This window comes from Ambystoma mexicanum, chromosome 14, assembly GCF_040938575.1.
Source record: "Ambystoma mexicanum isolate Mex_15411 chromosome 14, UKY_AmexF1_1, whole genome shotgun sequence".
NCBI lineage: Eukaryota > Metazoa > Chordata > Amphibia > Caudata > Ambystomatidae > Ambystoma > Ambystoma mexicanum.
In genome coordinates, this window is record NC_090940.1 from 654,173,430 (window position 1) to 654,187,150 (window position 13,721).

At 46.3% G+C, this 13,721-nt stretch overlaps 1 protein-coding gene across 1 annotated transcript in view; it reads left to right on the forward strand.

Annotated features, from left to right (window-relative positions):
* TDRD9 (tudor domain containing 9) overlaps positions 1–13,721 on the forward strand; it is a 2,559,831-nt gene that overhangs the window by 2,428,489 nt on the left and 117,621 nt on the right. Inside the window, exon 35 of the mRNA XM_069638191.1 lies at positions 11,560–11,632. Coding sequence (XP_069494292.1) covers positions 11,560–11,632 — 73 coding nt within the window. The remainder of the gene's footprint in view (positions 1–11,559; positions 11,633–13,721) is intronic.

Genomic DNA, 13,721 nt, shown 5'->3' on the forward strand with positions numbered 1-13,721 from the left:
TATAGAATTATTATATATTGTGATTTATTGTTGTTTTATATTTCAAAAGTTTGTATAAACTATGTGAAATAAAATTAAAAAAAATAAAAATTGGAACAAGGAGGATATATCTTGGGCGATTGCCAGACTTAAACCATCTAGGGCCCCTCGTTCTGACGGCATTCCCCCCTTTGTAGAACCTGGGTCAAGCTTTTAAAATCTATGTTCGACCAAATCTTTGTTTCATACGGTGCCTGCTTCTAGGCCTGCTTCTAGGTCTAAATCAATCATAGTACCTATCTTCAAAAGGGGTGATAAACTTGATCTGTCCAACTACCGTCCAATAGCTTTAACAGATGCCACTAGTAAGGTTTTTTTCTATTTTGCTGTTAAGGGACCTTAGCTGTGTTGTTAGGGAATTTAGCCTTCTAAGTAGGTTTCAGGTTGAGTTCCGTGTTGAGCTTGGAACTTCTTTGAATGCATCTATTCTAATGCATCTATTCTTTCTCACCTTAGACACTAAGTTCATCATTCCAATGTTGGTGATGTTTATCTGGCCTCGTTGGATATGACTAGTGCCTTCGATGGGGTGATGAGGTCTAGGCTCTGGCATAAAATGCTTTCTTTGGGCATTTCGCTTAAGATGGTCCAGTTGATTGCCTTGCTTCACTCTAAAACATCTGTCTGTGTACGATTAACTGAGGGTGGTTTTCTTTCTTCCGAGATACCTACCTTTACAGGGGTCAAGCAAGGATGTACTCTGGCCCCTACGCTCTTCAATCTTTATACGTGCGATGCTGAATGACTGTGGCATGGTTCCTCCATCGCACCTGCTAGGCTGGGGGTGTTAGGTTGAAGTGGATGGCCTGTGTGGACGATTTTATACTGTTCGATAGAACCCCGCAAGGTCTCGGAGCCAAGATGCAACTCTTCTATGAATATCCGGTGAAAAATAATTTGTTCTCTAATGCTTCGAAATCTAAAGTCCTGGTTCTATCAAGAAGAATCAAGGACATTCAATATTCTTGGAACATGGGAACTGATACTGTGGAGCAGGTCAAGTCTGTAATTTACCTGAGATATCATTTGTCAACAAGTTTAGTATAGATCAATGAAAACTCATCTTGAATGATAACGTTAAGAAACCTACTGCTCATATGAAGATCCTAAAGCAGAAAATATGTAACTTTTCTCCACTTCCCCTGAGATGATATTATGTGGCCAAATTTGAGGCAACTATCCTTTATGGCCTTGACCTCTGCTCCCAGAATGTGGGTGACCTCTTGAATACTATTCAGGGAACACTATGGAAGAATGTACTTGGTCTTCCTATGGCTATCCCTAGTGCCATCATTAGACACAAGTTGTGTCTGGTGTCATTGAAGGCAAGGTATGTCTGCAGGCAGCTTTCTCTCTTCAGAAGGATAATTGCTCCGCCCAAAAATTCTCTTTACGAGAATCTTAAGGTTGCTATGACAGCAGGATCTGTACCATCGTTGAATAAGCTTAATGAACAGATGTGCTCAGTGTTGGTGTATATTTGTGCATCCGAAGAGGATTTGATTCTTAGACCGTGGCATGTTAAAGATTCTGTTCAGGTTGGACTGGGCTGAGACTGCTGATTGTATCCTTCGTACACAAGCTTTGTGGAATATTCTAGGTTTACCCACGCTAGAGAATCTCTGCCTCTATATATTCAAAGGATTCCCTGCTCCGTTATACGTATGAACTTCATGCGTTTCAGGTTACATCAACTACCCGTCTATGAGAAAGTTATGAGTTGGCGGAGCATGAATATGCTGGATGTGTCAAATGGACTAAATAATGAATGTAGGTTTTGTGGGGTAAGCAACACCCGTGAAAACCTAAAACATCTGGTAGTTGAGTGTATGTTCTGTGATAAACGACGATCTGGGTTTTTCAAGGACAACACCATTGAATGTTCTAAGGTATCGAGACACTTGTTTTGGTGTCATTCTATGTGGGGCACTGCTATTTCCTTAGTTTTATCTTTGAATCGCTTTCATTGTATTTTTAATTTCTGAATTGAATAAGAAAAATGTACCTTTGGAAGTATAACAATTTGTAAATTGAATTTTTTATCCTACTGCTCTTGTGTTTTTGATATTATAAGATGTTTTCTGCTGAGTGGTATTTTTATTTTTATTATCTCTTATCTTTTCGTTTTTTGTATTTTGTTGTGTATGGTTTTTTGTAAACTGTGAATGCAACAATAAAAAAAAATCAGGAGATGCTGTCAATGTACTGGCTTATGTGCCTATGTTCTCAGGGGGACCTGTTTGTGTCTGGGGTGGCGCTCTCGGCGTTCTCAGTTTCAGGGTGTGCTGTCGGTTTTCTCAGAGAGAGCTTTCCATTCCGCAGGGTGCCCTGTTGGTGTTCTCAGGTCTCGGTATCCGTTTGGTGAGCTGGGCAGTGTCTGGGGGTGGGGGGAGGGGATGTCAGAGTCTTGAGGCAAGCTTTCAGGGTTTCAGTGTGTGATCTCTCTAACTCAGACAAGCTGCTGGTTTCTCGTGGTGAGCTGGCATCTCAATCGCGGGTGAGATGCCAGTGTCACAGACGAGCTGCTAGTGCCCCAGAAGGAGTTTTCGTTGGGAGCTATCGGAGTTTGAGAGTTAGCAGTGTCCCAGGGTGAGATATCTGGTATGCAGGGTCAGATGCCAGCGTCATAGGTAAGCTGCCACAAAGGGGGAGTTGTCGCTGTTCTGGGTGCAGAGCTGGCAGTGTCATGGGCGAGATGCCACAGAGGGGGAGCTGTCGGTGTTCTGGGGAGAGCTGGCAGTGTCGTGGGCGAGCTACCACAGAGGGGGATTTGTCGGTGAGTATGGTGTTCTGGGAGAGCTGGCAGTGTCACAGGAGAGCTACCACAGAAGGAGAGGGGCGGTTCTCTGTGTTCTCGCAGTGAGTAATCGGTGTTCTGGGAGAGCTGACAGTGACACACTTATAATAAATATAGGGAGCGCCCCATGGTGACTCCTTGTCACTAACGGCCCTGATTTGCTTCCCTGGTGCAGAATGTTCTGGCTCTTTTGGACTCCTTCGTTCCCTAGAGCAAGCTGTTGCCCAGGCAGGTGAGCAGGGGGAGCTCTTCACTGACAACAGCAAAACACATGAGAACATGGCTCTGATTATTATACATACTGTCATCTTGGATTCAACCCGTTTGGCCTCTCTGGAAAGAATTGGCCACCAGCCATGTCCAAACTCGCAATTAATGCAGAGACCTGCCCATCCTGTGGACACGGGTCCGCTAAATAGGATGCGATTTATATTCAATGAAAACCACATCACAGAAAATGGGTACTTCCGTAATAGGCCTCTTAACTTGGATGAAAGGCCCCAGTCATTGCCAGTCTGTGTTCATGGCTCGTGGATTGTGCGACGTGGTTTGTTGGCACTGGCAGATGGTTTGCGTAGGTAACAATGGGTCGGGTGAGATTCCGTTCTGGGGAGATTGCCGGTGTAACTTAAGGATATGGAAGCTGCTATGTGATGGGGTAGATGAATGTGCTTGTGGCAATGCAAGCGGACAGACACTATTAATTCTGAGTTTGTGGCTACATTGCAGTGCCGTTCATTACGTGTTTTTTCAACATGACTATGCCATGGGCGTTGGCTGTGCCAGCAGCAGGGCCGGTCTGGTCCTTTTCTTCCAGAGGCTGCTGCTTGTAGGGAGCTGGTGTACAATACGACCTTAATGTTGTTGCGTTTTATTTGTGCATTATTTTGACATGCAACTCCTGTTAGCTGTTCATCAGTCATATCATTTGGTGCATAGCGTTTTTTGCAAGGCATCGTGCAAAAACTGGAAGGTGCAGGACATGCACCGCTCATTTCATAGTTGGACGATTAGAAACTTCCTTCATTATTTCCATTTCCGCATTTTGGGCCGAGCAGATTCAAATTGCAGCATTGACTAAATGTGCTCATAAAACCACAAAATAGCTTTTAGTCAAAGGAGTTTTTCCATTGTTATTTAAATGTGTTGTCAGCATTAAAGCTTTTGTTTTATTTCATTATAACTGCATTTCGAGTGGATTGTGTCCTCCAACGTATTCCTCATCTTAGATGTATTCCATCCAGCTTTCGCTGCTTCGGAAAAAAACATTTTCGGCAGAGGGCGCCGTGCATCGATGTCGAGTCGATGGTTCCTCGAAGGCCTCCGTCGAGGGTGACGTCATCGGGTGTATAAGTAGCACGCGTGGCGCGTGTTGGTCTCAGTTCTGTTTTTCCGCAGTATACGTTGCTTCGGAGATTTGGAGCACCTCGTTCTATGAAGAATAGCAAATATCGAATATGTCCTCATCATCGACACCGACCACGACCCCGAGATCGGGTTTCAAAAAGTGCAAGTCGTGCGGTTCAAAAATGTCGATCACAGACCCGCACCGAGAGTGTTTGTGGTGCCTCGGAGAAGGCCACGACATGGAGGCCTGTACAAAGTGTCAGGCGATGACTGGGAAGGCCTTGCGAGAAAGGAGAGGAAAACTACAGGTAGGTCGCAAATCCGACCGTAAAGCCTCTAGCGTCGATTCGAGGTCCCGTGAGGAGAAATCTCCTCGACGCGAAAGGCATCGGTCCAGGTCCCAAAGCGATTCCCATTGCTCGTCTTCGACGAAAAAATCAAAGAAACAACGCCACAGGACCCCCTCCATCTCTTCCTCGGATGAATCCCCAAAAAGGATGAAATGTCCCACTAAACATTAATCATCCGAAGAATGGGAAGCATTCAGGGTCAAAATGATGGAGGTGCTCGGTCCGCGCCTTCCTCGGAAGCCGGCCGGGAGCGTCATCGCTCCGACACTCGCACGCCCTCGAGCCCGGGTGATCGAAAGAGGAAGGATAGAGAACCTTCTAGAACACCGAGCGAGAAAAGCCGCTCGAGTCGAGTCGACCGCTCGAGGTCACCGACGCCGTCCGAGACTGAACACACCTCGAAGGGCAGGTCTTCGAAGAGCGCCTCGACGCCAGCGCTGTCGAAGACGCGTATTGCGCCGAAGCCCTTGACGCCGAAACCCCCAGTTCGACAAAATCAGCCAGAAAAAGGGACAAAACCTGTAAATCGCTTCAAGGCCCATTAATACTCCTCCTCCACCTCTCCCAGAAAAGGTTTTCAAACCTCTTCCTAGGAAAGAGTTCTTCAAGTCTCTGACCTCAATTTTTGAGGGACAGGAGAAATCTGATGAGGAGAATGTACCTTTTGGGCTAGAATATGGCACCCCAAATGTTCCGGAATGCCTGATTTTAGAAGAAAGCAGGAGGAGGGATTTGGTTAAATCACTGCACAATGCAAGTGGTATTGATACATCTCCTGAAAATGACTTTGGTAGGCCAGAACCAGGAGAACATGCCAGTCCATCATACCGTCAGCTAATGACAAAGGAAATATAGATTATTTAGGATGGGCCAGACCTCCAGCCCAATTCATCCAAGATGCTCTAGCAGACATATTGTATCATGGTCCTACTGAAACTCAATACTACCTTTCACGTAGCCTTGCAAAATATGGTGGTCAAAAATTGGGAGACTCTGGATTCTATTCCGCCAGTGAATAAATCCCTTACTTCAAAATACCGCCCTGCCAGTAGCGACCCCGGCTATCTGTCTAAACATCCCACTCCCGAAAGTATGGTCATACAGGCAGCCACAGCTTCTAACAAATTAGTGTACCCTTCTATCCCTCCGGACAGGGACGATAAGCGTGTGGATGGCTGGGCACGGAAGGTATTTTCAGCTGGGAGTATGGCATTAAAATCAGCCAACTCCACATGTTCCTTGGCAAAGTTTTCGTACACTCTGTGGGAGTGCATTGCAATGGCGGCGGAGCACATAACCAGAAGGGGACGAAAGGGAAGGATTCCTAGCCATCGTTGGAGATGGGAAGGAGGCCATGCAGGAATCCCTTGAATCTGGGTTAAATACTGTAGATGGTGTGAGCAGGTCCATGGTCACTAGCACGGTAATGTGCAGATTTGCGTGGTTACGGAAGTCGGGTTTCGCACCAGACGTGCAGAACCGTCTCCTGAACATGTCCTTTGACAGGTCTCACCTTTTTGGCAGCAAGGCTGACGAGAGCCTTGAGAGGTTGCAGACCTCAAAGGAATCTGCCAAGTCTTTAGGAAGCTGCCATCAGGCAACCTCAGCCTTTTTCGTGCACCAAGTCCATCTTGGAGGGGACGATGCTATAGTTACTACTCCTTATATGGAAAGTCGAGAGGAATGGCCAAAGGGGCCAGAGAAAGGCCACTCGCGGTGGACGAGGAAAACGTGCAAAGCCAGCTCCAGCTACAGTCTCTCTGCCATCAGCGGCTGCAGCAACCGCCTCAAAACCACTTTGAGGACTTGCATCACAAGACACCTGTACGAGGCAGGCTGTCACAGCATCTGCAAGAATGGCGAGCCATTACTTCAGATGTTTGGCTCTAGAAATAATAGCCCATGGTTACTGCCTTCCTTTTCTAAAGCAACCTCAAAGCAATCCACCAAGGAGACACCCTTTGAAGTTTTCAGACCCGCTGCTACAGCAGGAAGTTTTAACCCTGCTGGAGAAAGGTGCTATAGAACCGGTACCTGCAGCGGAGAGAAACATGGGATGGTACTCCCCGTATTTTTTTTATCCCCAAAAAGGACGGAGGGGTGAGACCCATCCTGGACTTAAGAAACTTGAGGAAGGACAAGTTCAAGATGGTTACCCTTTCTCAGATCCTCCTTCAGGCTCTTCAACTTCGGGATTGGTTGGTGTCATTGGACCTCCAGGATGCTTATTTTCATGTGCCGATTCATCTCAAGCACTGAAAATACCTGAGGTTCGTGGTTGGCGACTCACACTATCAGTTTGGAGTCCTACCATTCGGATTGACCTCCGCCCCAAGGGTCTTCACCAAACTGATGGTAGTGGTGGCAGCGCACCTCAGGAGAGGGGGGATTCACATCTACCCCTATCTGGACAATTGGCTGATCAGATCATGTTCTGCCAAACAGGCACTAGATCACCTGAAAGTCATTCCACCAGAGGCATCGCCTCTTCAACAACCCTACAAAGAGGTGTTCCTATAAGGCCCATTTGTGAAGTAGCAACTTGGTCCTCGCTGCATACTTTCTCAAAATTCTATAGCCTGGATGCTTCCCATTCTAAGGAGCTTAATTTTGGTAAAGCAGTACTATACTCAGCCATCTAAGAGTATAGAAAAATCTAACCCCTCCTCCAGAGGAATTGTCCATACTGCTTTGGGAGTCTATCTAAGATGAGGAATACAATGGAGGACACAATCCACTCAAAGAACAAGTTACTTACCAACTGTGACGTTCTTTCGATTGGATGTTCCTCCAACATATTCCTCATTCCCCTCCCATCCTACCCCTCTGTAGATTTTTTCGGGCTATTGCCACTCTAACTCTCACAAGGCAAATACCTGTCTGCCGGCACAGTCTACACAGTGAAAAATCAATGAAAGGGGAAAAACAGAACTGAGGCTACGGGCGACGCGCATGCTACTTATACACCCGATGACGTCACCCTCGAGGGAGACCTCCGAGGGACCATCGAATCGACGCACGGCACCCTCTACCGAAATTTATTTTTCCAAAGCAGCTAAAGCTGGATGGAATACATATAAAATGAGGAATACTTTGGAGGAACATCCAATCGAAAGAACGTTACAGTTGGTAAGTTACTTGTTCTTTTGAGTGCTGACATTTTTTAATGTGCGAGACAGAAGATAAGATCCATTTGCTCGTTTTGCAAAGAGCAGGCAAAACTCAAGATTGAAGGAACACCCGATTCTTTGTAGATAACCTGTTCATACTTACACACTCAATGATTTAAAATGGAAAATATTTTTCGCAAATGCAGTTTGTCCATCTGCGGTCACTGTGTGTTCTGCAGGGGGTCAGATATCACAGTTCAGGACCCTTACCACGGGGCAGCAAGTGGAGAGATGAAGGGGAAAGAATCGAACAGACTAGAGCATGCAGAGAGTCAAGCTATACCCAGGACTTTAGGCGGGTCGGGGTTAACCTGGACGGAGCCCCAGCAATCTCTGAAAAGTGTTTCTGAGATGATGCCCTGCCATGGATCCCTAAAGTGTCCTGGTAGCCACAGTCAATCAGGCTGCTAGAAGCCAAAGCCTTTTCTCTAAAGGTTCCACTGCAGTGCAAATAACAGAGCCCGGCCGGGGCAGAGCCTGCCTCATGTGATTATTTTATGTAGCGCTAAGATGCGGCCTTTATCGCATGTGTGGTGCTTCCTATCTCTTTTAGAAACTGGGGTATGCTGCATCGCTATGGAGGACTGTTAGGAAAGATTTCTTAATTATAGGTAATTTTCCTTCCATGTGGCAACCCCTAAACTTTTTGCTGTTGTTTTTCACCATGATCTAGACTTTGGCAGAGAAGCGCAGCCTTCTGCCGCACTCCTCTGGACTTTCGCTCCATTCTTACGGGGAAACTGACATGCCCTTAAGACAGTAAGTACCGGGAAACGTTATTTTCCGTAGTTCTTTTATCATGTTGCAGCTTTCGCGCAACAGGACACAAGAGGGCACTGTAAGCTAAATTACTGCTCTCTTGGGTCTCTAGTCACTCTACAGGCCCTAGACACACTCTTTGGATTGTTAACGAACGGTGCAAGTGAATCACGGACGGGACTGGTGGCAGCGATCGTTTCTTTGTGTTTTGAGCTCCTTTTGGCTGTTTAAGCGCGTTTCTCGTGCTTAGCCCAAAATGGTGGCCTGGCTTTCAAAATGGCCAGACCACGAGGCTCTTTGTCCTGCCCGCTGACCGTCTTGCCCCTTCACCTTCCCCAGGTCGAGCCGACCCGGGGCCTCCCTTATTTGGTCATGTACTTTCCCGAGAAACACAGATGCTTTCGTGGGCTTCTACAGGCCTTGTGTGTGCCTCCAGGATGTGGGCTGGGATGTCTGGTCCCAATACACATCCTGAGTGCCAGAGAGTCTAGTGTGTCTTGAATGCCTGGGACCACAGTGGTCCGTGATAGGTCCACGTATGGTGTGAGTGTTTTGTGAGCAGATCTCCCATTGGGTCCTCTCCGTTTTGGCGCGAAGGGAACCCTGGATAAGAGGAGGCTGGAAACACCACTACCATGTCGATCTCCTGAGTTCTCACGAACGACAAGTATCCTGCAACTAAGAGGCTGAACCGAGGAATCGCTGGTGACCCGCTGAAGGACTGCTCCTCTCCACTGCTGTCGCCCTGTGACACCATTCTGCCTCTGATCGAACGAGTACTGTACTGGTACTTCCACCGTTTGGAATAGTGGGAACAACTATTCTCGGCATCTTCATCATCTCCTGCACGTAAGCCTTCGGAAGCGTCTCTGGGCCATCCAGTGGACTGACCAGTTTACCCAGGAGTCTTGCTCTGTAACCGCCGTCAGGTTGCTGCTGTATTCCAAGTCCTTGACACTCTCACATGATTCGTACACTTGCCATTCCCAGGTCTGAAGTGAGAAGTGTACATTGGGCTGAAATACACACAGCCACTTCGTTGCCCTGCTGTGGTAACAATCTGTGCGGATTCACTGCGTTTGGGACATCCTCAACTCTAACTTCTGCTGCCACGGAATCTACACGACACCGAGACGTCCCCTGCTCGTATCTGAACCTGCCAGCACTGAAACTGACACAGAGAAGCCTGGGTCTGCCTGCATCGGGGACCGGTGAGTAGCAACGCTAGGAACTGGTCGCCCTCCTGCAGTAGCCCGTAGCTTTTCCTCGCTGTGTTAAACAGCACACCTTTTTCGCACTTGCGCTCTGCTTCTGCCTGCAAGTGGAGGCCGCGCTTGAGTAGCGGAGATCTGTTTGCCCTCCTTTGTTCACCACTTTGAACTGCCTGACTTCCTTGAAGAGACTCCCCTTGGCCCATCAGCACCAGCGTGTGCAGGTACTTTTGAGCACAAGGCTCCACTCTTCGTAGGACTCGGACTTCCTTCTAGTTAGGTGGCCTCTGAAGGCGAACTGGGTCTGAACGATTACTTGCACTGCTTGTTTTCCTCCCCATCTAGGTGGTCTGCATATTTCGTGCTTCTAACTCTTTAGACCCTTCGGTAATTGTATATATATTGTATTTGATGGTGATGTGTTGGTTTACTTGAGTTTTATCGTGATTCTTTACTATGGTCAATATTACAAAGGCCTTGTAATAAATGTCTATATTTTTAATATAACACCTGCTGGAGTAGTTTGTAAGTGTCCTTGTTTTGTGTGCTCATTGCGGGCTTTCAGTCACCCTCACCCCTCTTGAGACCTAGTCTTGACCGCCGCAATCGCTACCTTGATTGGTCTGTCTTGCCCAAAGATTACCCTGTTCCAAGAAACTAGGCTGGCCTTCTAAACCTCTGCCCCTGCAGGACAGAGTTCAGAAATCCGTTTTAACAAGGACCGCTGCCGTAAAGCAAAGGGCGATATTAGTGCAACCCCGGGTCTCTGAGGTCATCGGCTATTAGTCCCTGAAAGAAAACACACGCAATGGAGCTCCCTGTTGTATATCGGTAATGTATATCCCATGTGTGTGCAATTCCCTGCATCTCCTTCTCCCCTCGCCGATTTTGCCAGCTTGCCTTTGTGGGTCTAGTGGTATTGTGGTCGTGGGACAAGGGCCCTCTTGTGCCAAAGCGATGCACTTCCCGCAATGAAACGCATGCACCGCTGCGTTCCTTCCTGAAATCCTACGTAGGCTGGAGTTCTCGCCTTGCCTCAAAGAGGGGCAGCAGGGGGCACTTCGGGGAGACGCCTGAATGTGCACATTAATTTATAAGCGACAAAATGAGAGAAAAGTAAGAGTTAACAATTAGCTCCCTGTCAACGGCCACCTTACCCCAGTCCTGGCTCTTTAGCCCACATCACTTTGCATGCTGGGACGTGTAGTCCTTTACTTATATTAAGAGGGTTGTAAAGTTTGTGAGATTTGTGGACAAGCCAGGAATGGTGGATGGACACCCAATCGTTTTGGGACGAGCTATGCTCAGGCCATGAAAGCCTTTTGACCTGGGGAGTGGTAACATTTTTATGTGAACTGAGCCTTCTGAAGTGAGACACCAAATGAAAGGATTTTGTACTCTGAACTACTTTTCTTTTTCTTAATTTTCTTCTGTTTTCTTTTCTTCTTTTCTCTTGTTTTATACAATGATGATCTATGTGATTTAATACGTACTGCTATTTTAATTTTGTGAAAAGTCGAGTTCTTTCACTAAAACACAATACATAAATAAAAACAGCAAAGTCCCAAGGTGTCCCCTGTCCCCCCCAGATTTTATGGGTCTCCTACGCCCCTGCTGGTGGCCTATGTTTTTTTCATTGACAGGAGCAAAGGGACACATACAGTAGATACATAGCCAAGTCCTTCAAATCTGTTAGCTAATACTCTTGTTATCCTTAAATATACATTTTAATTTGCTGTAATAGCGAGCTCTCATTAGTCTTTGGATAGGGTGGACAGTGCTCTTTGTGCCTTAACTTTGTGTAAGTCCAGTGAACTGAAAGACAAGTTGCATTAATTGATTCAGATGGCATTGTAAAAGACTACTGTTTCTTTTCTGGGATTTAGCTTAATATGCAGGCCGAAACCTCGAGAGGTCATTTCTCCCAAATGGAACGAGAAACCCTACGAGTGGAATCAGGTAATGACAACATTTCATTTGTTTTAATATATAGGTAACCCATTTCTTTCAATTGATGTTAGTGTGCGTCAGTTCAGGCCTTTTCAACCATCTTGGGGAATATTTCTAAATGCTATGAGTTGGTTAATGTGCTGTGCTTATTTGTTATTTTTTTAAGTGCCTAATAGACAATACTCCTTGTCTCCTTCACTGCTCTGCAAGCAGTATCGTAGTCGTGTGGAGGGTCTATTGCCTAAATCCCCGCTGGACTAGTCAACGTTTCATCTTTCCACTGTCAAGAAAATCTTAAGTCTAATAATAATGATCGTTTGTTAATGCTCATAACGAATACATTTCTTAAAGACATTTAATTTGGCTGATGGCAGAGGAATGTTGCTCAGAAGGTGAGGTTAGAGCACCAGTGGGGTAGACTAGAGGGGAGAGAGTCATTTTCTAGCAGACATGGCCCAGGTGTAAGTCCCTAGTTCATACGGAGCTGCTTCATTTGTGATCACATCATTAAAGTGTGCTGCTGGCATGTGGGTTTCCCCTTTAGCACTTTGTCTTATTCTGCTTTCCATATATGCATGAGACTTTGTATTTCTGAGCCCATTCCTCGTCATCGAGGAAGCAACGCCATATAACTCTTTGCCTGTCAGGGTCCCATGTGCAAGTTCAACTAGGGAGCAAATCTTTCTTCCCTACTTCCTCCTTGTGACAGGAATTTTAGGCATTCTCTCAGTCTCTGATAAAAGTGCTTGAGCAAGAACCCCTGGCTTTACCTAACCCTGCTCCTCCTTAAAGATGGCTCAGTGCACCACAAACACAGCTTCTACATGTATAAGTGTTTGGGCATCGAGAGGGAGAGATTGGAAGACCAAATGTCCTTATGGCCTTCCGCCCTGGTTCTGCTAGCACCCACCTCAACTTCACTGGCACCAGGTTTGTCAGAAGTTGCATCTGTGATGCTGCAGTAACTCTTCTCTCTAGTCTCATCACCGTTTGGCAGGAATCATATGGAACCATTTTTTGCCCAAAGAGCTGTAGGGTTCCCAATATTTGTGTGATGATAGGCACACTCAATTCCAAATATACAGAGATGGCTTTAATTCTTATGAAGAAGATAACCATTTGCACTTTTTTCCGAATGGGATTAATCCACAGAGTTCTAGAACAGCTACAACTGGATGATCAGTCTCACGTTTTTCTATTGCATTTGCAAAGGGATTGGATGGATGTTAGTGGCTCGGATGCCTCTCCAGATTCTGAAATTTGCATGGCCCCTTTTCAGACCCTCTGACAGATTTTGGTCAATCAGAGTTGTGGTATTGATGGCAGTGGAAACTCTAAGTTTGGTTGCTCCCTCTGAGACAAGAACACACACCATAACAGACATCTAGGAGATAGTTTCCCAAATTTTCCCTTGTTCCCTTACAATGGGGATGTCACTGATACATTGACTGTTAGGGAGCAGGTGTACTTTTATGCCTCGCATGGACAGGGACCTCACCCAAAAGCATAGGATTTAGACCCTCTAACCCCATTTTAGTGGTCCAGACTGCCACTAATGGGTCTCTAACCCTGTGGCTTTCCTGACCATGCCCACAGATGCATACATACATACATACACGCTCTTTGGGATATGACTGAGATGGCAGGAATTCTACCACTTAATATGCAAGTTTATTTTCACCAACTGTTTCAAGACAGTTACAAAAAGAGAGAAACACTTTCTACAGACCAGTGTAGACCAACCTACAGTATCGGGCATACCATGGGCACTGGTGGGGAGCTGCAGTGACACTTAAAGATATGTAACGCCAACTGCATCAAATGTCCCAGACAAATTGCTGCTTATGCTGTTTGACGACTGATTTTTTGGGGGAAAAGCGACCAAATCCTTTTAGCTGTCAGCCCCATCTTATTCCTTCTCTTCTGGGGGGGGGGAATACACAGGCCACAGTTGTTCTTGCCCAAGGGTCATGGATTCTAACAGTAATGCCATTTGCAATAAATGCTGTGGTCCTTTTGCTGCTCTGGTGAAGCAACTTCTTCAAATTCTAAAACCTTTGCTTCACTGTCATGTTACATTGGCTCTGAGGCCTTTCTA